We start from the raw sequence: 25,878 nt of genomic DNA, 5'->3' as shown, positions 1-25,878 counted from the left end.
TCTAACTAAAGAAAGTGAAGTGAAGTCAAGACGGAGGGAGCATTTCAGTAAAGTTCTCAATAGACCAGAACCACCAAATACAGCTGATATAGTAGCAGATGATATTGAAACACTTCCTATCAATACAGAACACCCAACTTTGAATGAAATTAGATCTGTCATTAAAGAGCTAAAAAATGGGAAGGCACCTGGATATGACAACATCAAAAGTGAATTGATAAGAGCAGACACCGAAACATCTGTAAAACAAATCCACAAGCTTCTGACAAAAAAATGGGACAATGAAGTAATACCTAATGACTGGAAGAAAGGTTTAATAGTCAAATTGCCCAAGAAAGGGGACCTCACTTGCTGTGGAAACTGGAAAGGTATATCACTAATACCAACAACATCTAAAATTCTCGGAAAAATTATCATCAAAAGAATTGCTAAAGAAGTAAACAAACATGTAAGGGAAGAACAAGCTGGATTTAGAGAAGGACGGGGGACAGCAGAACAAATCTTTATCCAGAGGAACATAGTCGAACAAACTATTGAATGGAATTCCAACCTATACATTTGCTTTATTGATTTTGAGAAAGCGTTTGACACTGTACATCAAGATACACTCTGGAAAATTATGAGACACTATGGCATTCTGGACAAACTGATATAACTAGTGAAATGCATGTACAATAACAATGAATGTGCTGTAGTAACATCCAGCGGCACCCCTGATGGTTTAAAATCAAATCTGGAGACAAACAAGGCTGTAACATGTCCGGATTCCTGTTCCTCTTAGTTATAGATTGGGTAAAGAGGAAATCAACATAAGAAAATAACACCGGAATCCTATGGAATTTTACCACCAAATTAGAAGACTTAGATTATGCAGATGACATCGTTCTACTATCAAGTACAAGTACTACAGAGACAATTTGATAATGTAAGCAAATCTACCCACTCCACCGGCCTAAAGATCAATGCAGGAAAAACAAAAGTAATGAGGTTTAATGCCAGTACAAACCAGCCTATCACTAGCACCAACGAAATAGTGATAGAAGATGTCAATACTTTCACATACCTAGGAGCCATTTTAACCAACTCAGGAGTCGCAAACAAAGATATCAGACAAAGAATTGGCCTAGGAAGGTCAACCTACAACAGATTATCTCCCATTTGGAACAACAGTCAAATCTAAAAAAGAACAAAATTCCGTCTTTTCAATTCAAACATTTTATCTGTCCTTTTCTATGGAAGCAAAATGTGGAAAATGACCAAAAACAATGAAAACTTGGTGGACACCTTTCTCAATAAAAGCCTAAGGAAAATCTTAAAGATCTACTGGCCAAAGAAGGTAACAAACGATGAGGTGAGAATAAAAGCTGACATGGAAAAGATAAGTGTTACCATCAAGCGAAGAAGATGGAAATAGTTGGGACATGTACTATAGATGGATAACACCAGGCACGCAAAGACAGCCATCTCATGGACACGAGATTGTAAAAGAAAGAGAGGCAGACCGAAGGAAACCTGGAGAAGAACCACTGAAAAAGAAAGACAAGACCTAGGATTCATTAAAGAGATGTTCAATAATATTTCTGAATACCTCAGGCTTGGTCATGATCAATAAAAATATTTCAAATATAATTAAAATTAGGGATATAAACAAACAAGAGTGCAGAGATAAGCAGCCTGAAGTTCATCATACGTGACTACAAGTCAAGAGACGAAGGAAGCGCCACTAGCATGCTAGCCAGAATCCGACTAGATGAACTTAAATAACAACGCAAAAGCAAGAGATTTATTTTCTTGTACAAGGTGACTGAGGGACTGGTACCTGCTATTAAAGCGGAAGATTACCTGAAACCTGAGTCTTGCAAAAATGCTTCATAAGATCTAATAGGTATAGCGACTTGTAAATTTCAAACCCACATTATCATTGACAAACAAGTGCAGAACTTTCAACAATTCAAAGTGTTTTATAGTGCCACCTAGCAAAACACAATCATATTTGAAATCCTATTTTGTAAAAACCATTAATAAATAGAGTGGAATCAACTGGATTATTTTAAAACCACAGTAAACTCCACAACTGGCAGTAGCATAAACCATGGTGAAGGTCTAGCGGCATACATGAGATTGGATCTTGCAAGCGATAGACAGAAACACCTTGAGTTTAAAACAGAATAGAATCCTTATGTGTGGAAGTGGTTATAAATGCTGAAATGTGGCTGATTGCCAGTCTATATAGACCACAGTTAATTACAGATAATGAGTTTAAAAATGATTTTATACAGTTATATCACAAGATATCAGTAAGATATGACAACATTGTATTTCTTGGTGACCTTAATTATGACCTACTATTTAAGAAGAAGAAACAGACATTACAGTCAGTCTGTGATATATGTGACCTTATGTGAGCTTAGACAATCTATATTAAAGAAAAAGATGTTGTACAATAAATACATGTATAATAAGGCAAAATCTAAGAAAAACGGAGGAAAATACAGTCCAGAGAAATTTTGTACACAAAATCAAGCGTAAATTAGTCAAAAATTATTTTATAAAGCATTGTGTAGGGAGACCAAAAAGCAAAGACTTTTGGCCTACCATCAAACCTTTCTTAACAAACAAAGGTAGTTATTTTGAGAACAACATTATTTTATGTGACAATGATAACATTATAAATGATCAGTCAAAGGTTGGTAATATGTTTAATGATTTTTTGTTAATGTAGCATAAGGTATTGGATCAGACTGTACTGTAGATAGTGTAAAAGCTATATACAATAATTGTAGAACTGAAGGTAATTTAATTTTTAAATGTATAGAAGACAAATTTGTTGATAAACAAATAAACAAACTTGGTGTAAATAAGGCTACAAGTAAAGACGAGTTATCCATTAAGTACTGGAATTGGCAAAACCAGCAGACGTGACACCAAAAACAAAATTAATAAACAAATCTATCAAGCACTTTGTATTTTCGGACAAACTAAAAGAGGCTCAAGTGGTGCCACTTAACAAGAAGAATAGTCAACTCGAAGTCGGTATTTTACCTGTTGTATCAAAGCTTTTTTTAAAAAGCCATCTTCCGACAGCTAGTTGATTTTTTCCAAAATATTTTTCACCCATATTTGTCTGCCTTTAGAGCAGCATATGGCTGCCAGACAGCACTTTTGAAAATCATTGACGATTGGAAGAAGGCTATTGATGATAATCAATATATTGCTGCTGTGTTGATGGACCTCTCGAAAGCCTTTGAGTCAGCCTTCCTCATAGTTTATTAATTTTAAAACTAAAGTCATATGGAGTATCTGAATCTGCTTTAAGCTTAATAGACAACTATTTAAGCAAAAGAAAACAATGTGTAAAAGTTGGTCGAGATATAAGTACCTGGAAATATATATATAAAGGTGTGCCGCAAGGCTCTTTATTAGAACCTGTACTTTTTAATATTTTCTTGAATATTTTTCATTTTTTAACAAGCAGTTCATTGTATAATTATGCAGATGACAATACTTTGTCATATTCACATTCTGATATAGACACTGTTGTAAATATTTTAGAAAAAGAAAGCTTAGAGCTAATAGGTTTAGTTTAAATCATATGAAGACCAGTCCTGGCAAGTTTCAGGCAATAGTCATTGGCAAGGAAACTGAAAATAAAAATATTTCTTTTAATCTAGATGGTAATATCATACACTGTGAAAAAAAGTGAAATTACTTGGTGTAACAATTGACTATCAGCTTAAGTTTGATGCCAATACATGTGTATTTCCAACATTTGTAAAAAGGCATCTAGACAGTTACATGTACTTAAACGTATTGGTAAACATTTAATAAAATTAGGTAAACTTACTATATATTATTCATTTATCATGTCAAGTTTTAATTATTGTCCTCTAATATGGCACTTCTGTGGTGATTGTAATACCAGAAAAAAGAGAAAATACAGGAGCGTGCCCTAAGATTTATATATGAAGACTATTGTAGTACTTATCAACAACTGTTAATTAAATCAAAATTACCAAGTTCATAAATCAGAAGAATTAGAATGATAGCAATATAGGTGTATAAAATTATTAATAAACGGCGTCCATTATATCTACATGAACTTATTGAAATTAAAAAATGTAATTACTCTTTTAGAAATAACAACATAACAGATGTTCCCAGGGTAAGGACAACTACCCATGGACTACACCCTTTCAGATATGCAGGAGCCAAACTCTGTATTGAACTGCTGAATATGATGAAGGAAGAAATGCCTTTAAGTCAGTTTAAAACCTTGCTTGGTAATTGGCAGGGCAGTTCGTGTCAGTGTTCCTCTTGCAGATCTCAGTGAGTTGTAGATCATTTATTTATTTGTCTTGTATACTCTGGCTTTTATATTTTGATGCATAACTTTTTATTTGTGTTTTAAATGCTTGAATTACTTTGAGTGCTTTATATAATAGTTACATGTATTGCATGATGTTTGTTTACTTGCAATTTATGTTTGCTTTATATGCTTTATTTTTGCTTACAAATTGCTGTGCTTAAAAACATTATTCTTTGCGTGATGTGCTTACTGTATTACATGTTTTATGTATTGTGCTTGTCATATATGAATGTTGGATAAAAGCTCTGCAGAGCTTATGTTATATTGTTATACAGTGTATGTAAAACCGACTTCAAATAAATCTTTTATGCTTATGCTGATCAAGTTTCAAATCCGCTCTCACTGGATTCTTGGACATATACATACATATACAGATACTGATAGTATACAAATGTACATGCACAATATAGATAATCACCATCAGTAGTTTTTTTTCTCATTTTTAAGACATTTGGTGCTGTGGCCGTGTGCCGGTGTGGGCACAGACACTTGTTTAAGATTTTTATAAAAATTAAACACTTCCGTGCACTGAAATGTATGAAATAATAAAGAAATGTATGGCAATAATAGTCTCACTAATAAAACAAATAAAGTATTTAAATTACAAAGTACAAACGCCAGCTTCACGTTTTTCCATCCTGGGGTATCAAAATACAGGGGAAGGAAACGAAAGAAGTACAATCAAATATAAATTTGTTTCATTAGCATGTCGCACATGTCTTAAGAACACTAAACAATTGAAATAGTACTGCAAATCAACTAGAAATATAGTGAAGAATATTTTTTTTGTGAAATTGGTCATACTGATAATTTTTTTTGCGAATGCTATTCCGGAATTAAACACGTCTCGTCCGTCTTTGTATTTTTTTACTTTTTCCATTAGTACAAAACAAATCGAGTCAGCATGTTTTTACTCGAAACTTTTTGATGTATTGAATAGGAAAACACACGGAAATGGATGGTCCCAGTCCGAAAAAGAAAGCGAAAGCATCTGATCTACTTGTCTGCCCATACGGATCGAAATGTTATCGAAAAAATCCACAGCATTTCAAAGAATTTTCTCATGCTGACGACGATGCTAAAGCATCGACTTCCAGACCAAAAGATATGTTGTCATCAGCGAATTCTTCTTCACTTCCACCCTGTAAATATGGTGCCTCTTGCTACAGGAAAAATCTTCTACATTTTGCAGAATATTCACATCCGACCACAGTAACATCTAAAGTAGCTGACAGTGGCAGTGATACAGATCCTATGTCTGATACGGATGATAATGATGCTTCTAAGGTAAATCTTACACTCCTTGAGACGTTTAGGTTTCCTGCATGCACAATACCTAAACACATGCTAAACGCTTACCAAACGCACGATAAATGAACGCTTGTATCATGTGTTTAAATGAATGCTTGTATTGTGCGTTCATCATGCGTTTAAATGAACGCAAAACGATGTGTAAACACACAATAAACGATGCGCAAATGCTGAAATGGGAAACATGAATGTTTCCAGGAGTGTAATGTAGACAGTGGCAGCTTGTCCAAGCATTTGTGGACAGGGAACCTCTACAGGCTAACCATCTACACATCTGGCATTAGTCAATAACACAGAATCATGATGGAAACGCTTCTTTTACAAAAGTAGTCGTAATGTGGAAATTTTGAGAAATTTGTTTCTTTATTGTGAAAATATATAAATACATGCAAAATGATACACCATTACCTAACTTGAAAGACTGTTTTAAACAAAGTTTGAAAAAACTGATTGTTTTGAGAAATATTTCAGTCTAGCACATTTTAAATCCTGCCATTCCAGACAGCAAGTCTTGGTCAGGCTTGACGGCCGGTGACTATTTGATATAAACTAGAATATTGCATGTGATAGTGAAAAAATTGTTCTTTGTCCTGGAAATCTTAAAGACAATTACTATAAAATGCATACAATGTATGTACATGTAAATATGTCAAGTTTTAATGCTACAGAAAAGTCCAAAGAAAGTGAAAGATGTTGACATATTAAAGAGAGGTATGTCTCTAGTGAAGAATTATTCCCAGATGACTGAAGATGAAAGAAAAGAGTTGATAAAGAAAGCAATGGAAGCAAAGAAACAGCTAGAGGATGAACTAAAGGAAACCAAAGATGAAGTGAAGAAAAAAGATGATGAGTTGAAAAAAATGCAAAAAGAGGTAATGATGAAAATAGACATGCTTAAGTTAAAGCAATAATTATATAAATTGTATTATACTTTCATAGATGTTAATAAATATGTAATTTCATATTGGCCCTGTTATACATGTAGGTTTGAGGACTGTCATATTGGTAGAGGCATTGCCAAGGGCCAATACAGCTGTCGAGGCCAATATGATTGATCGAAACCTATAACAGGGCGAATATGAAATTACATATTTATTGACAATTTTATTAACCAACTCAACTAGATGATTTGTAGAACAGTGTTTTTCATGTCTTACCAAGAACATGTAGGTTTATTTGCATTAATAATCTTAAATATCCTTTTTGTATAAAATGGAAGATTTTTTAGTGTTTCCGCAGCTTTTAGATCTGATGATCAAAGTTCATGAAATCCAATTCTAACTCAAAATGGCGGTGTCAAACGACTGGAAATTATGAGTCTGGTTTGATCCATATTGGCCCAGTATAGATGCCCGGTTTGAATTCATATGAATTGGTCAGTTTTTGACATATTTTAAGGTATTTTGGGTTGTTGGTTAATAATGTTTATTTTCCTAGGAATATAATGTAATATGGACCAGTATGAAATTATATGGATCAATTAAGACTTAACAATGTAAGAAGTTGTGTATGTTTTTCTTTCTTATTTTCATAGAGTATTAAACTGCATTTGGAAGGTATAATATAGCAAATAGTTCTTGATACCTTGGGTCAAGTTGGAATATATGGACCAGTTGGTCGCCACCCCCCCCCCCCCAAAAAAAAAAACAAAAAAACAAAAAAACAAAAAATTAACAAAACAAAACAAAACAAAAAACAATGGACCTCTGCTATGCTTTAGTCCATTTAACTTTTTTTGGACCAACCGGTCCAAATGTAGCCATGAACTATTTGCTAAATAATACACGTGAATTATGATGCTCATGAAATGAAAATGGATTATTTGTCCATAATAAAAATAATAATAAAATGAAAGTGATCTAGTTATTTCTTTTGTTATCTTGTTTCACTTGTGACCTGTCTTCAGTTTTTATACTTCATTCTGGTTTATGAGTTGAAATGTTTCAAAGTTTATATGCCTGTCTTTTGATGGATCTGTTTTTGCCAATGTTAGGTAATAACTCTCAAACACTCTAGTACACTATGACAGATTTGGTGTTATGTTTGTAATATGAAAGGAAGCTCAAAATTTTGTGAATTTTTTTCAGATTGTATGATTTTTTCAGGGTTATGGTATTAGAAGTGCCTAAAAAAGAGGGCCAGGAATACCATGTGTACCTCTGTTTATTTTCTACATGTTGTACAATGTTAGTCTGTGCGTACTCTCTTGACTTGAGTAGTTGTCACTGTTCATTTTAGGTAGCTGCTGGTGTTTTACTTATGGAAGGGGAGAAGGAGGCAATGGAAGGAAATAAGGTCGTGTACTTTGACCTTTTCCCTGAAAGGTCATATAAAGAGGGGTCCGCAGATCAGACCCACTTTAGACTTGCAGAGTCACAATTCTATAGACTTATTAGTGGATCTGGGAGCAGGTATATTAAGTTTCTATTCTCATTCAGGTAATGGTTTTGTTCTCCTCATCTGCCTATCTGTATGTTCCTTCTCTATCCATCAGTGATCAAATTTAAGGGGAAATACATGCTAAATGCAAAAATTTGCTAGTGGAATTCTGTATGTAATATAGGTAAAGTCCAGAAATAATAAAAAAAAACTTAAATTTAGTGAGGGTAAATTTTCAGTACTTTCTAAATTAAGCAAGTGGAAAAAATGCTGAAATTCAATCCATGATCCATCCTTCAAATTGCTGGTCTCAAGGGAACATGTCAGATCGTCTTTAGTGCATGAGGTCATGGGTTAGATTCCCAACCGAGTCACACCAAATATTTTAAAATTGGTAGTCAATGCTTCTCCACCAATTTGAAGGAGATAAAGTGACAATTGGTGGGCTTAGAGTCAAAATGATGTGTCAGAATGCTGTGTCAGAATGCTGTGTCAGAGTGAAGTGTCAGAATGATGTGTCAGAATGGGGCAGGCGCAAAAAATGTGGCGGGGTTAAAGTACTTTGGCATGATCTCAGCCCTCCCCCTTTAAAACCTGGCCACTATGGAAAAGTACTATGCTTTCCACCATAGGAGGAGCATGTAAAATGATCAATATTTAAATTCATCTTGTTATGAAAAACATTCTGTGGTATTTAAGGCAGCACTTTTCTCATATTAAAATGATTAACTCTGAAATTTTTATGTAGCAAATTTATTAGAGACCACTTTAGGTTATCAGGTTTGTACTTCTATGAGTTTTTGAATAGGTCTTTATACATGTACAGTTTTAGTGTTACGCTATGCTGTTATAAATTTTCTCTTTTTTTTTAGCTATACAGTGACTAAAGTACAGTATGTTGTCAACCCACCTCTGGTGAAACAGTTTCAGTAAGTCAATAAAGTTTAGTCATTTTAAGGCCAAATTAAAAAAATACTATGTCTCCTATTACTCTACCCAACCTATTTTTTTTTTTCAGGTAAAATGGGTACCCTGAAGTTTAATTATTTTCAAAAAAGCATTGTTAAATTCAGAAGTTTCTTCTATAGACGCAGTGTAAAAGAAAAAGTAAAACAACAACAAAAAATCCTAACCTACAAATGTATTTACCCAATTTACAGTTAAAAAATGTAATTCAAACATACATACATTGTATTTTTTTTTTGGCCTAACCATTGATTTTGCGTATTTTGTAATCAAAGTAAGTTTCACTAATTTTACAAGTGAGAAAAAGTCACGAAAAAGTCCCTAATTATGGTATACATAATAAATACAGTTTAAATTACAAGAGTCACTAAAATAGAATTTACAAATACGTAAGTGTAAGTATTTGTAAGAATTAGGCAAAATGGGAAAAATCAGAAACATGCATGTCAAAAATCCAATGATTTGACTACTGTGAAAGTACTTTAATTCATGGATATCAATTTTCATTGATTAGTGAAGAAATTCAGGTTAGTAGGTTCTTGAATTCGTGGTTTTGAGGTTATCAGTATACAAATCAATGGAAATCTCCTTTTCGTTGAGAACTAAGTTTCGAGGTTTGGTCTACCCACAAATACCATGAAAGTTGATACCCCATGAGCAATAGTACTTTCACAGTATATAATTTCACTCATGGGTGCTTTCTATATTTGAAAAGACCAAATTTATTATTTGATCTCTGCATCACTGGATTTGCAAAAAAAACTTTTTAGAAAAATAAAGTTTATGACGGAGTTATCTGCCCTTGAAATGTTCATTTTCAATGAATTTTAATGAAATTATAACTAAATTTACCAAATTTTGTCTTTTATTCTTGATTCATATGGTGAATTTGTCAAATAAAACTTTGAAAATGGTGGTTTTTTTTCATACCATGTTTCAAAATTGATTTGTTCAATGTGTCATAGTTTTCCTTTCCTCTTTTGTCTTCCCCGGACTTGACTTTTTATGAGCAACTTGGCGGGTGTTTCTAGAAAAGCAGAGGATGCTTACCCTACAGGTGCACCTGTTCCATGTTCTTTGTTGTGTGTGTCTGTTTTCCATGTCTGGTCATTGTGCCTGGATTGCATTCTTTTGATTACCGCTATAACCTTGGTTCCATTGATTACTCTTTTTTATTCACTGCCTAATTTTTACAATAACTGACACTTAATCAATAAGAGTATGAAATGCGAAAATAAGCACTCACAAAAATATTTGGCTTGCTATAACCTTGGTTCCCTTGATTACTCTTTTTTATTCACTGCCTAATTTTTACAATGACTGATACTGATTCAGAGTATGAAATGCGAAAATAAGTACTCACAAAAATATTTGGTTTACACTGAATCGTGTGAATGGCAATGACCATTAAATATTTAAGGCATGTACAATTCAAGTCATTTCATTCTATCTTCTTATTATACATGTATTTTCATCAAACATTTGAATTTTTAGAACCATATGAAAAATGGACTATTGAAAGGTATAGGGAATTTCATTGTTTTTTCGAATTGCAAGAACAAGAGTTTGAAACCCCCCAATTTTGTTTTGAAATATGAAAGAATGTCAGTTAAGTATTCTTTGTAGAAAGTTTTAAGAAATTTTATCTACCAATTTTTTAGAAGTTTTCGAAATATTGAAAATTCCCCACAAAATCCAGATAAAATGTAGTAAAAATTGGCTTTAATTAGGCTCAATAACTCAAAGTCAAGTTGATGACCAATGTTTTTTTACATTTAAGTTGAGTGTTTGTAAGAATCAGGCAAAATGGGAAAAATCTGAAACATGCATTTCAAAAACCCAAAGATCTTAGAATGTCATATCACTCAAGGATACTTTCTCTATTTGAACTGTATCACTGGCTTTGCTCAGAGATTTTTCAATAGAATCTTAGAAGAAATGATGTTTTTGACAGAGTTGTCTGCCCTTTAAAAGGTTCATTTTCAGTGCATTTCAATGAAATTATAACTCAAAGGTCCAGCATGATATGGAAAATCTTGACTGTTTTCCTTGATTCTGATGGTGCATATAGTCAAATTACACCAACATACAGATGGGTTTTTCATACCATGATACACCTACTGCCTGATTCTTACAGGGACTGACACTTAAATTCTAAAGTATGTTCATCCAGAGTCATCTTTGAGAAAAAGCAAAAAAAGTTTCTACCAATAATATTAGGTATGATCTACATACCTAAAAGAAAATTTTTGAGTAACAGTTACTGATGATTACAAAGGGAGATAAACAGTCAAATTTTTCAGGGTTTTATTCCAATTGGAGTAAGGGTAATCTTTCACATTGTTTCTAGCTGTTGTTGCTTGTTTCTATTTTTGGTGTTGATTTCAGTTCATAAATTTTGATAAATAACGTAGAAACCAACTGGATGTTGTCCATCAGATCAGGTCATTGCAAAAAATTGTTTATTCAACTAACATCATTATACAGTCTCAACAGTGGAGATATTTTGAGTGGAGTCACAATCTCTCCACTCTCCACGAATGAGTCACCTTTCAAAAATTGTCTGTTATTACTTCTCTTGTCTTTATGCCATGGTATATTTATATTTATTGGTTCTAGCAGTTTAATCACATTTCAGGACTGGGCTGAACAAAAATATTTTAAGGTATTGATTATGGAGCAGTTTTATCTCAGTTTTACATCAGGAGAGTCTCAGTGGGGTCACAGTGGAGGACATAAGAAATTAAAATTTAGGTTGACAGTAGTGTAGGTCCAGTTGACTATTCAGAAGTGGATCTAGAAATTTGAAAATAAAAAAAGGAGGAGTTTAAGACAGTTGTAAAATGATTTACTTATTTTTTTTTCCCAAATTTTGAACAAGATTAAAAAATATTCAACAAAGGATGGGCGTTGGGGGTCCAATCGCCCAAAACCCTCCCTCTGAATCCTTACTGCAACCTGTGGGGTATACTTATACGCCCGTCAAAGACAGGACGTATTATGGTATAGCTTGTCCGTCGTCCACACTTAAAACTCAAAAACGCTTTCACGGATGAAACTTGAATGAAACTTTGGTGAATTGTTCATATCTATTGACATAAGCTCCCTTCCGATTTGTATAAATGTCAAATTTTACGTTTCCGTGTTATGAAGTTTTAATCCTTAAAAAAAGGCCAGGAACGGCCAAGGAAATTTTATTTGTTGAAAAATCAATTCAAACAGACCATTTGTTATAATGATCGACTAATAAATATAAAAGGTACTTGGTAACCTTGTCAGAAAAACAACGAGATAGAAATGTATGGGTGAAAAATCAAGACAACAAACTTAGTTAAACTTGAGATATTCTTGATAGTGCCAAATTTTTTGTGCATTTTTTACTTTTTTGGGGGGAGGTAAGGTATTTGACAGGGCTTACAGTATTTCTAGTTGATCATATAAATTCATTAAAAGCATAAGGGCAAGTTAAAAGGGCAATGGGTGTGTCATATGCTTGAAGCGCAGGTCTATATTTTTTATTGGGAATCAACTTCTGTGGTTTAATTGTCAATTTTTAAAAAAATTTTATTTACTTCATTACATATTTGTCAAAAATAATTATTTTATTCTCCAAAATAGTGAAGCAATGGTAGATTTGAAAAAGCAGAGAGGAGAAGATATGTCATACCCAGTTTTGGCCTTCCATGGAACAGAACAGAAAAATATTAAACCCATTGTAGAAAATAACTTCAAAGTTCCTGGTAAGTCCTAGAATATTACATGTATGGTCTACCTCCTTAAATCGTTTTTTCTAGTTTGTGGCTTGTTGAATCCTATATAGTCCTCTATTATTAGGGCTAGTTGTTGAGAATTTTGAAGGAAAGGATTGTAAGTACTTAAATACTTTTAAGGGACTGTCCATGTAAAAATCAGGCAGACCTTATGATATAGGTGGCAGAGGGTAAAGTTTATCCCTCTAAATATTTTGTTTCCTTGTAATGTATATATCATATGCATAATATGCATGTCAAATAGTTTACATTATGTTTTAAATCGACAATGGATGGCTGAGAGGAGGATTTTAAAGTTTGCTAACAAAGCAACTAAAATTTGCTCAAATTAAAGCTATGTCCCTTTTTTTCAAAGAATTTTGATATTTTCTATGTCAATCATTTCTTTTTAATTCTTTCAGATAATAAAGAAAAATAATACATATATTCTTCTTTGAGAAAGGATGCATTTATGATCATGATATGAAAAGGAGGAAATTATTTTGAAAAAAATGGTCATGTGCCACCCATTGAATGATCAATCTTTAGAAAATTCAAACAATAAGGTACTAACTGAAGTGAAATTATTTTAAGTTTCCAAGAAAAATGTTACTTTTCTTTTTTGAGAGTGCCAAGCAGGCGATTGATGAGTTATGTCCTGTTAAAAAACTTGATGAAGTGGTTTGGAATCCATAGATTTGAAAAAAAGACCTATTGCCTTTTTTTTTCAAAGGACAAAGTATGGCTCAATACAATACATTGCTAAGGTCTGGTTTAAATATGTGTAATGTATACACAGTACAGTCAGAAAAAAAAAAAAAAAGCATTTGTTTAACCAATTACTTTTTTTCTATTTCAGGAGAAAAGGGTTTTAACCATCGCACTGACACTGGATGGTATGGGAAGGGTGTTTACTTTAGTGAATATCCCTCCTACTCCATGGGTTATATTTCAGGCGCAAATCAGCTCTTGTTGTGTCAAGTCCTGCCAGGAAAAGTCTTCAACTGTACGAAGCTGATCCATGGAGCAGCTCTACAGAAAGGATATGACTCGCATACATCTCCTGATAAAAAGGAACTGGTTGTATTCAACTCTCATCACATCATACCATCCTATATTGTACATTATAAGTCTGGAACAGGAGAATTCAAGTACAAGGTATATTTAGTCAGTTTGTATTATACACCCCATTTGCAAAGTATGGGGAAGAGATTGATAGGGTGCATATTCATACTTCCTTCCTCCCATCACATACTGGTTGACTCATCTGTTATTCATTACTCCCCCCCTAATTGTGTACCTCCTATTTTAAATTTTGATCTTCATTACATATTATCATACATTGTACACCGGGGTGACATAGCTCTTATTAGGTTTTGAATCAATCTGGGTTTTGAGGAGCATGTTATAAAATGGGGTATTTATGGGTAATAATTTAGTGAGCATTGGTCACAGTTTTTCTTCTTAAATAATGTTCAAGATTTTATAGAAGTTGGGTAGCTGAGTTGTTAGACATCTAGACCTAAAATCATGAAGTCTGACACTACTATATGTTCTAGCCCAGCAAGTGTTATATTTTTCAGAGAAGAACTGTAGGAAGGGGTCAGGTTTATCTTTTTTTTCTTCAATTAACAATGGCAACTTTGTATGTCTTGAACTGACCATCTTTTAAAGTCTCCATACTAAATCCTCTCATTCCATTTGTGGCAATTTATGAATATATAGACTCTGTACTAAATAACTAAAAAAAACACAAAGAATGTGTTTTGTTTAAGGAGGTAGCAAGCAAGGTGTCATCTACATTAAGTGTTCCTGATGTTTCCCCAGATGATATTTGTGATGAAGCTGAATTGGCTAAAAAATCTTCTGAAGCATCGAAGGCTAAAGCTACAAAGTTTGTATAATTATTTCTTCTGAAGCATCTAAAGCTAAATATATTTAAATAATTCTTACTGAGTCATCTAGAGCTAAAGCTACAACTTAAGTTTGAATGATTATTTCTTCTGAAGTTTAAAAGCTACAAAGTTTGTATAATTGTTTCTGTTGAAACATCTAAAACTGAATTTGTTTAAATAATTTCTACTGAGACATCTAAAACTAAAGATACATAGTTGGTACAAATACTTTCACTAAAGCATCTTAAGCTTATGCTACAGAATTTGTATAATTATTTTAGCAATGTTTTGTTAGTGATTAGATATTACAGTCGAAATTCACTCTCTTGAACTCAGATTGCTTGAACACCTGGAATTCCTCTTTCAACTAGCCCGGACTTGACTTTTTATGAGCAACTCTGTGGGTGTTTCTAGAAAAGCAGAGGATGCTTACCCTACCGGTGCACCTGATCCATGCTCATGAAATCATTGTTTTAGAGTTTGGGTGTTATACACCACATAAACTTTCCAATGACAGGCAGCAATGGGGGGAACTTTGTTACTGCCTCGTACCAGAAGATAAACTAGGCAGAAGTGTAAGTAAGCAACAAAAATTATAATATTTGTAGCATTTGATAACAAGCAACCATGAATTACATAATTCAGAAAAAAATGAAATTCTGTTTTCCAGAGTGTTCAAAGGACAGAAAATTACATTTACTGGAAAATTTGCTCTAAAGCAAGCAGATATGATTAAACTGGTGGAGAAACATGGTGCAATCAAAGGTCAGTGTATGGAACATCTTTCAATTCTCCTTTCATATGCTTTAGGTATGCAGATGCATGACAAAAGACACACCATGTAACATGCAATTGTCAACACTCTGGATTAGGAATTATCTTGGTACACATCATTGCTTGTATGTATATACAACTAGAGTAGGTATGGTAAATGTGTCAAAGCAACAACAACCCCACCACTCTAGGATGAAAATTTCTGCCCATGGCCACCCATTGGTCTTCAATGAATGACAAGGAAAAAGTCACACCACAGGGCAGGCTGCAGCTGGCTCCAAACCATCATTATACATAGGTACAGCAAAAGAGTTGCCTCTATATACTCAAGTAACATAAACAAGTGAACAGAAGAAGACATACAGAGGCCAGAAATACCATGGATGTGATCTTGAGTTGCTCATTTATTTTTGTTTCTTTGTATATATTATTCAGTCATTTCATGTTCTATGTTGTGTGTGTCTGTCTTCCCAGTTTACCAGTAGACTTTATCCCTGGAATAGTTATCTTAAGTTGTAGTCTTTGTTAGAATTATGCAAATTCTGTAAGACTTGATACAACCCCAAAAAAGGCTACAAATTTTTATTAGCTCACCTGGCCGAAAGGCCATGTAAACTATTGCCATCACTATATGTCTGTCATCTGTCGTTGTCATCGTTGGCTATCATTATCGTCATCCGTTGAGGACATCTATAAACTTTTCAAGCATCTTCTTCACTGGAATTACTCTATAGATTGTCACCAAACTTTGAATGAATGTATTTGTAACAATCCTTGTTTGGGGATTTTTTATCTTTCAAAAAACATGGCTGCTGTTACTAAAAATAGACCATAGGGGTTGAATTGTAGAATTATGCAAATAACTCAAAAGCAGTTATGCCGAGATTTTCAGAAAAATCCTTTGTCGAAGAAATGAGTTATAGGTCCCAAAATGGATTTTTTTCCCAAATTTTACATTTCCATCTTTGAAAGTCTTCTCCTCTAAAACTACTGGATGGATTCAAACAAAACTTTGCATGAATGTTATTTAGAACATGTTTAACAATCAGTGTGTGGGGATTTCTGTTCTTACAGAAAAACACGGCCACCATTACTAAAAATTGGTCATAGGGGTCAAATTGTAGAATTATGCAAATAACTCAAAAACAGTTGGGTTTAGCTGAAATCTGGTATAGGATAAAATTATTTAACATGATGGGATGGACCCATGCCGAAATTTTCAGAACGATCCATTGACGAATGAATTATTATGGGTCCTGAAATGGATTTTTTTCTGAATTTTACTTTTCCAAAATCTTCTCCTCTGACACCACTTGACCAGTTGGAACCAAACTAGGTATGAATGTTCATTGGAGTATCCTGCCTAGCACTGGTTTTTGATTCGTCGAAAAACATGGCCACCATTCCTATACAGACAGTAGTTTTTCACATATATCTCCGCCGTTGTTAGGTTTAGCCAAAATCTAACTATAAAAGTGATTAGCATGATGAGATTTATCCGTGGTCAAATTGTCATTTAAATTTGTTAAGCCATGTTAGAGTTATTGCCCTTTGTCTGTGTTTTTTTACAATGTTTAATGTTATTTCTTTCAAAAATCTTCTCCTCTGACACTACTTGACCAGTTGGAACCAAACTTGGTATGAATGTTCCGTAGGGTATCCTGCATAGAAATGACATTGGGATTTTTGATCTGTTGACAAACATGGCAGTTGTTACCAAAAATAGAACACACGGGTCAGACAGCAGTTTTTTGCATATATCTCCAAAACCGTTTGATTTAGCCAAACTCTATCAGTTGCTCAAATGATCCTTATAAGTCCTTCAAAAGTCTTCAGAGATCAAAGAGTTCAGATGACTCCTTGTAAGAGTAATTGCTTTTGAAAAATGAAAAAAATAATGTTTTTTTAACACTTTTTAGCCAATATCTTGAAAACTATAATAGATAGAAACTTTTAATTGCTGAAATGATCCTTATGATGAGTCCTACCAAAGTCTTCTTGAGTCAAAAATGTTGGACAACTCCTTGTTAAATTTATTGCCCTTGAAAGACAAACTTTAACCAAGTGAGTGATTCAGGCTCCCAGAACCCTCTTGTTTCTGTGACTAAGTTGCCTTAAATATCCACACCAATCTGTCTGCTCTTAGTAGATAATCCACATGGAAAATTGAACAGTTTCTATCATAATGTTGTGTCATTTACAGAGTAGTCTCCCTTAATTTTGAATTCTACTGTACATTCTATATATCCTTTGAACAAAATATATAGGCTTTCCAACAATAAATCATAGTTTGTTATGTGGAGTGCTTCTTAATTAATGCCCCACCATTGCTTTGTTTGTTTGTTTGTTGGGGTTTAACGCCTGAGCAGCAATATTTCAGCTATATTCAGGCGGTCCTACCATTGGTTCATTTGACCCCTCATGTCTTTTTATTTTGAAGATCTTAGACCATAAACCAGTGACATGGGTTCAAACTTGTAAACATCACCTATTCGTAAAACTTTAGAACTAAAACATACTCTCCAAATTTAAGGATTCTAGACCAGTTTTTGAGATCTGCAGTGGTATCAAGCTGTGCCCTGCATTTCATTATTGTGGATGTCATTTTTGTTGTAGGAACACCAGCGTCATTTGATTTCTTGATAGCTAGTCTTGATGAGTACAGTAACTGCTCCACCAAATGTGACAATGCTGGTAAAAAGAGTGTGAGTATACAACCTACCATAGTAAGTGTTGGTCTGTTTAAAAACCAGGCAGGTGGGAATAATAATATCTTTCTATAATCAATGAAACTGATCAAAAACATTTGTTAACTCTAAAACTACTGTTACTATTTTCATTTCCTCTGCTATGCATATTGTGAAATATTTTTTTACTAGTTTAGAATTAAAATTCTGGCTGGAAATTTTCCTGTACTTTTCAGTATTAAAATGCAACTAAATTTCAAGTATAAATATTTTCAGTGGCTAACTCTCATTTGCAGTCTTATTGTTGTATACAGTTTCTATGAGGCCTACTAAAGGATTTCCAATAACAAGATTATGAAATGCTTACTTATCACTTTTCACAAGCTTCTGCCTGATTTTAAGGCAGAGCAATACTTAAAACCTGACTTTAGAGCTCACCTGGCAATAGGCCATGTGAGCTATTGCTATCAATTGATGTCATTGTCATTGTTAACACTATTTAAAAATTCTTCTCCTCGGAAGGCACTGGACCAATAAGAACAAAACTAGATATAATGTTTCCAGGGGTATCCTGCATAGAATTGATGTGGGGATTTTTAAATTGTCGAAAATCTGGCAGCAGTTACTAAAAAACAGAACAATGAGTCAGACTTAAGTTTTTCACATATATCTCCTTAACCGTTTAGTGAAGCCAAGTTCTGACTAGGTTAAAGTGTTTAGCTTGATGAGATCAATCTGTGGTCAAATTCTCATTTTAATCTGTTAAGCCATATTAGAGTTCTTATTCTTTTTGACATTTTATCCCTATTTTCAATGTTATTTCTTTTAGAAATCTTCTTTTCTGGAACTACAAAATTTGGTATGAATATTCCTTAGGTTATTCTTCAAAGATTTGATCCGTTGATAAAACATGGCCACTGTTATTAGAAATAGAACAAAGGGGTCAGAAGTTTTTCTTATATATCTCAAAAACCTTTAGGTTTAGAACATTTCTTTTCTTCTGATATGTTCCTTATTATAAGGCCTACGGAAATCTGGGGGATGAAAGTTGTCAGATGACTTCTTGTAAGAGTTATTGTCCTTGAAAGGGAAACATGTTGTTCTTAGAAGTTTTTAGCCATTATCTTAAAATTTATAATACACAATAAGAAACCTTTGCTTGATGAAATGGTCATTATGATAAGTCATACTGAAGTCTTTTTGAGTCAAAATTGTCGGACAACTCCTTGTTAGTGTTATTGCCCTTGAAAGGCAAAAGTTTTGCCACGTGAGCAATTCAGGCTCCTCAGAGCTTCTCGTTTTTCACTGAATTTTATTCCCCTGTCACTAAACATCAGGAGCATTAGATATTCTTGTTTTTTTTTTTTATCTTAGTCACTTGATATTTTAAATTTATGCCATATAAAGGGATTTAAGACTAAGAATTCCCTGTTTGACTACTTTTTTTATATGATTTCCCGTGAGGAGAGATGGATAATCCTGGAGTGAGGAAATCTTACTTGACACTTAAATGATGATTGTGCTATTTACTGTTTTTGTCTTTATGGATCATTTCAGTGGTGGAATGGGCATTGATGTCATATGTTCACTTTTCTTTTAATCTATCTTTAATGTTTTCATAAATTTGCTTTTTGTTGTAGTTTAGTTACGATGTAGAGGATAAATATAATACCATTTTGATGCACATATTTTACCAGTCTTTGTACTAGTGAGCATTTCTTCTACTTTCCTGTCTGCATTTCAGCAATGAATTATCATTTTACCTGCATCATTGAAAGTGAAAGAAGGAATAGGAGTTGGGTCCTTCTCTCCATATATAACACTTCAGCTTGTCATCCCAACTCTTCTGAAACTACTCAGCTGAAACTTAAAATGTAGCAAGAACACCATATGAAGTTGTGCATATTACCAGGAAAGTTTGATTCTCTAATTTTATGGGAGTTAGGCCTCTGTAAACTTTGAAAACTACCCTAAATCATGATGTTACTATCAGTTTGTCATCACAACTTCTCTAAAACTACTTAACAGAATTTCGTAAAGTTCATATGTAGCAGATCTTCCTATGTTGTTGTGATCAGGAAATTTTTGCAGGTGTTTTGCCATTTGAACTCAGAAATTTACTAAAAATCATCATGTATCAGCTAGTCATAGCAACTTCTTGCAAATTACTAAACTGAATTTGTCACTGGATTACATTCTTTTGATTTTCTGCTATAACCTTGGTTCCCTTGATTACTCTTTCATGAAACTTGAAATGTAGAAAGAACACTGTATGTAGTTGTGCATATTTTGAGGAAAGATTCTCTATTTTTTATGGGAATAATGTTTCATAGTTCCGTATATCCATCCATAACACTTCTTTTGCTGCAGTTTTCTCAGCAAATAAATCCCAGCTGCAGTGGAGGTCCAGACATTGATAAGTTTAGCTTGTGAACAACAAAGATACTCTTAGCCTTTGTTTTCTCTTGACCACTAAAGTTTGCATTGTTGTAGATTGCATAAGCTATTTAAATAACTGACTCTATGGTATAGTGATAGTGTTCTCACTTTTAGTGTAGGCCTTGTGGTTTCGATCCCCTGCCTACACTTGCCAAGACTACCAAGAATGTAGAATGATGATTGGTTGGGTTGGAGTCTGAATGGTGTGTCTGAGTAAAGTGAAGTGAAATTTCTATCTATGAGCTAATGCTTCTGTCACCTAGCACATTAAAAATCTGGCCCATCATGTCAGACATGTACAAAACAGGGTCTATTCATTTGAATAAATCAATCAATCAATCTTTGTATGATTTACAACAATCCATTCATAATGGTTACATTATACCACCACTGAAATGATTTTAGGCTAAATTGCAATTACGCTTCCCTGTAACAGTATTATCATATATTTGTTTATATTTTTGCCTGATGACTTGTTCAATGTCTCATCCTTTCCAAGTATTATCTACTTCCTGTTCACCATAATTTTTTTATACAATGTATTACAAAAAGTTGTGTGTCTGTCCATCTGTGTGATGAGAACAGATCAATGAATTTTTTTTAAACTTAGCATACCATGATATATAGGTTACCAGTAAGTTTTAATTTTTCAACGAATAATCCAAAATTCTGTTTTTTAGTTAGGGGTAGACCAGTTTGAATATTCTCCATGCCCCTTTTTTCTCCAATAAATAGTGGAGTACCACTTAACATTCCATTAATGCCCTATGTTTTAGGTGATGCATAATGTATTTTTATTTACAGCTACCTATTCTCGGAGAGATGTACATATATGACTGTATCATCAAAAAGAAGGCACTTGATCAAGATGATTATAATATGGATATGTTATTCTAGATAACTAGAAAACTTAGAGCCAAGTGTAAAATAGTTTGTTAATATCTCCTGCATATTGGGAGGTACAATAGCGATCATACTGTCCCTTTGTCTCTTTGTTCATCCATCCATTCCCAATTCTAATTCACGATTCCTGGACACTGCATATTGGAATTAGATGAAACTTTCACAAATTCTAATTTTTTTATCGCATAATGCAATTGTACACTTCATATTTGGGTTTTCCAACTGAATGTTTTTGGTCTCCTTTATATAAAGTTTCTAGCAAGGGAATGGGTGTATCACCTTGTAGCTATGTCCAATCCGAGGTTGTAAGTTAAAATGATTATGTTGCCATAATTAAGCATCATGGGTGTCACATGATGTCAAAGCAAACTCAATACTGACTGCATCAGAAAAAAACATCGATAAACAACCTAGCATTTCCCAGCATGCATTGCATACATCTTTTGTATTATGCATGCTGCATAGACACTTCCCAGCATGCATTTTTTTTTATTTACACTCATTTTCTTTAGTTTTTTTACTCTTTATTTATATTTTATCTGTATGTAATTCTTTTTTCACCGTTTAAACGTGGCTATTGTTCACTTATTCATTATTCCCTTCTTATTTTTTGCATCTTTACTGACACTTCCCAGCATACATCTCTCTTATTGCATCTTTATTGACACTTCCCAGCCTACATCTTCCTTATTGCATCTTTATTGACACTTCCCAACATGTGTTTTTCTTATTGCATCTTTATTGACACTTCCCAGCATTCAACTACCATATTGCATCTTCATTGGCACTTCCCAGAATGCATCTATCTTGTTACAGCTACCCATTCTGGCAGAGATGTATGTTTATGACTGTATCATCAAAAAGAAGGCACTTGATCAAGATGATTATAATATGGATATATACTTCTCAAATTTATGAACATTGGAAGTGTTGGAAATAAAAACAAGAATATTCACCATTCACATGTATCATATTTATAATTAATGAGACTACCATAACTCTGCATTATGTGATAAATTTTTTTTTTTTTTTTGTCAACATTTGTTAGTAAGTCTATTTTTTAATAAATTGTTGTCTTAAGAATGTGCATAATATCATATTTTATCATATTTGTTACATAATCAGCGTTCTAGGATTCCACTTTCCTGTCATCTGGGGCAAATGCAGTTTTGTTGTGGGAAAGTTGACTATTATGCTCCACTTGGAAAGCAAACTTCAAAATTAATCTTCATTTAGAGTTTTCCTGTAGAAACCTAGCATTTTGAAGAATCATAGATCACTCCATTATAGATGCATGTAAGAGTCGATTAATGTTCAATGCACAATGTACACAATTCATAAAAAGCAAATTACTAGTCGTATGTTAGAGAAAATAAAAAATTAGAATAAAATTAATACACAACTCTATATTTCCAAAAAAAAAAGGCTATATAGATTATTACTACAAAAATAAAATTTGAAAACAAATTTCTTCAGAACCTAAAACAGTAAGTTACACAATCCAAAACACACATTGGTATCGCCAATTTACACAACATGTTGTACGCATGTCATTCACACCCTAAATAAACATTATTTCCAGCACAATTGGACTAAAATAAAAATTGAATTTTCACCCCGATAAGAAAAAAAATTATGAGGCTGAAAAAAAATGATGAAATATTCATGCTTTTAAAGAAAATATAATCAGTTGTCAGATCAAATTATAATTATTCTGTTCCTAGAATTGTAGTCCACTTTTTTTAGACCTTGTATTATTTTATCATGGCACTTTGAACTTTCTCTGACATATTGTACAAGTCATTTGTTGTTGAATAGAAAACCAGATTGTACTTATATTTATATTGTTTTGATATTTAAACCATTATGTCATCAGTAAGATTTTTAGTTGATGATTGTTTCTAAAAATTCTATTTTTAATATTGTACATTGTGATATTTAGATTTTAGTGCCATTTTTACTTATGAGAATAAAAGATTTTAAGTAAGTTAGAAAGATTTGTTTCTCCCGATGATGTTTTTTTTTTTTAATAACCACAACTAAATGTTTGTGGAACATTAGTTTACCTCAAATGTCTGTCCCTCTGTACCATGTAGTTTTCATTAATAACTTCCTCAAACTATTTCTATTTAAAAAAAAAGATGGATGTGGCGAAATGCAACAAATGCACTAGCGTAACCTTATAATACTTCAGGTCTGGAAGATTTTAATTTGCAGGTGTTTTAACATTAGTTAAAGATATATACATTGCCAGTGTATTGATTGTCAGATGATATTTACATTGTCAGAATATTGATTGTCAGAAGATATATATATACATTGTCAGAATATTGATTGTCAGAAGATATATATATTGTCAGAGTATTGATTGTCAGAAGATATATACATTGTCATTGATTGGTATCCATGTATGCTCATTTTGGAGATTGAATTTTGAAATTGTATAATTTCTAGAAAAGCAGAGGATGCTTACCTACTGGTGCATCTGGTCCATGCTTCCAGTTTTAAGTGGAGTCCGTGTTGCTCATTTGCTTTTGTTACTTTGTATATATGATTTTAGTTGCTTTATGTTCTTTGTTGTATGTGTCTGTTTTCCATGTCTGGTCTTTGTCCCTGGATTACATTCTTTTGATTACAGCTATAACCTTGGTTCCCTTGATTATTCTTTTAAAACATCCCTTAAGATCTTCTCTGTGCTTTTGTTGAATGAAAATATACTTTAGCAGTTAATGAATAAAATCTCGTATTATTGATTTATTTACAGTGAAACCTGTCTAAACTAAACCCTGAATTTTCAGAATACCTGTCTAAAGCAGGCATAAACTTCAGTCATTTCCTTTTGAAATCTATTTATTTTAACAGAATACTGAACAAACAGGACAGGCTTACAGCCTTTAAAATCATATACCAAACATCCACTTTAACTCAACCAAACCTCTAGTCCAAAAAAAGTTTGGTTGAAACAGGTTTCACTATATTTGTAATTTGGTTGGTTTATTGGTAAGAACACTTAATCTTATTAAGTTGCGAAGTTTATGTGTCACTTACGTCATAACTTGCCATCTATTATTGTGTCGGCTGTTGACTTATTTTCTAAACCTGACTACATAGTGCTCTACAAAATATTGTTGTAATTCATTAATGTTGGTGGCATCCATTTTCTTGTCTGGTGTGTTTGATCTGTAGAATTGGCAACTATTGATTCCATACGACCGCCAAAAAAAAAAGTTTTGGTCGTATTTAAAGTGGTAGACCTAGGGTAAGGGACTCAACTCCAAGAAATCATTAGAACGTTTGTATTCACCATTTTACACCAATCTTATATCAGCATCCAAGTAACATGGACTGATTTCATTATGTTTCAAATGGAAGCTTGAAAGGCTTTGGTGAAATTGAGTATGATACAAACATACCACTGATTTTAAGAGTAATGTCCCTTACCCTAGGTCTACCTTCGTAAGTCCATGGGTTGCGAGGGTCCACCGTGCACCCCCTATCATCAACTTCATGGTAATTTTTAGGTACACTTATACCTTCCATTACCGAATCAATTTGTCGCCAAAGAATACTCTCGTTTTTTTTTCCGGTTTAAGCCTGTATTTGTACCCTACTGGGCCAAAAAGCCAAGATTTTTATGACTTAATTGTTTGAGCGTCTTAGCCCTCCTGGGATAACGTGTGCAAAAAACTAAACAAACTTAGGTATCATCGTAAAGCTCAATGTCTCAGCATTACAATGGTACCAAGAAAGTTGCAGTAACACTTTTGTGTTTTGTGGTAAAATGAAAAAAATGTACCTCTGTCCCGCCGAAAAATAGCGTAAATTTACATATTTTTCAATATCAAAATCCCTAGAGTATTTATGCTTCGGTAAAAAATGGTGTAGTTGGTATTTTCTGTGTAGTTTTATCACAATTTATACTTCTGGGGTTCTTTTGATGAATTTTGGCGATTTTCATACTCAGAATTTATCAGAAATGGGATTTTCGATTTTTCGGTCAAAAGTCACAAAAATTCGACTCTATTACTCAAATAAAACAAATAAAAGTTTGGTATCATTCGATAGACAATTAAATTTCCTACATAAAATAATCACGAAAAACTAATTTTCAGGAATGAAATGTAAAAAAATGGTAAAATTACTACCCCTACCCCTAGAAAACTGTTTCCGGTATCAAACAGAATTCTCATTCACAGCATGCTAACACCGTAGAACTCATATTTTAGGCATTCATAATTAAGTAAATGATGTACCTAAAATGTTTGGTCAATTCAGATGCTTAGGGTTTCTTTTTGGGGTGACTATTTCCATGAATTTGGGAAAAGGGAATTTTCAGAATTCCTATAGTTTTTGAAAGTGTTTGCCCCACCGTTTTTTGGTAATAAGGGGCTAAAAATAGATATCATCAT

General features: G+C 33.2%; 2 protein-coding genes across 5 annotated transcripts in view; one reads left to right on the top strand and one right to left on the bottom strand.

The window, feature by feature from the left end:
* The window catches only part of LOC148602321 (zinc finger HIT domain-containing protein 2-like), a 40,798-nt gene extending 35,772 nt beyond the window's left edge, over nucleotides 1–5,026 (bottom strand). For all 3 annotated transcript variants that reach the window (XR_015916410.1, XM_088551941.1, XM_088551942.1), the window contains exon 1: nucleotides 4,972–5,026. Coding sequence is in view for 2 of the 3 variants with exons in the window: in XM_088551941.1 (XP_088408067.1) it covers nucleotides 4,972–5,003 (32 nt within the window). In the remaining variant the exon portion in view is untranslated. The remainder of the gene's footprint in view (nucleotides 1–4,971) is intronic.
* Nucleotides 5,027–5,225: 199 nt separating this feature from the next.
* Nucleotides 5,226–23,460, top strand: LOC148602320 (uncharacterized). 2 transcript variants are annotated; one of them, XM_088552202.1, is made up of 10 exons: nucleotides 5,226–5,653; nucleotides 6,346–6,549; nucleotides 7,916–8,088; nucleotides 8,929–8,985; nucleotides 12,641–12,762; nucleotides 13,631–13,929; nucleotides 14,547–14,665; nucleotides 15,337–15,431; nucleotides 18,057–18,145; nucleotides 21,371–23,460. In XM_088552202.1, exons 1-10 carry the CDS (start codon nucleotides 5,321–5,323, stop codon nucleotides 21,461–21,463), a joined length of 1,584 nt encoding a protein of 527 aa, XP_088408328.1. In that variant the 5' UTR covers nucleotides 5,226–5,320; the 3' UTR covers nucleotides 21,464–23,460. The 2 variants fall into 2 exon arrangements, with proteins under 2 accessions (XP_088408328.1, XP_088408327.1); XM_088552201.1 differs by having other exon boundaries at nucleotides 5,237–5,653; nucleotides 22,286–22,534.
* The last annotated feature ends 2,418 nt before the right edge of the window (nucleotides 23,461–25,878 follow it).

The sequence above is a fragment of the Perna viridis genome, chromosome 11 (assembly GCF_037379345.1).
Source record: "Perna viridis isolate PV_CMFRI_1.1 ecotype Kerala chromosome 11, ASM3737934v1, whole genome shotgun sequence".
Lineage (NCBI taxonomy): Eukaryota > Metazoa > Mollusca > Bivalvia > Mytilida > Mytilidae > Perna > Perna viridis.
The sequence above is the reverse complement of the archived record's forward strand: the minus strand, read 5'-3'. Positions and strand labels throughout refer to the sequence as shown.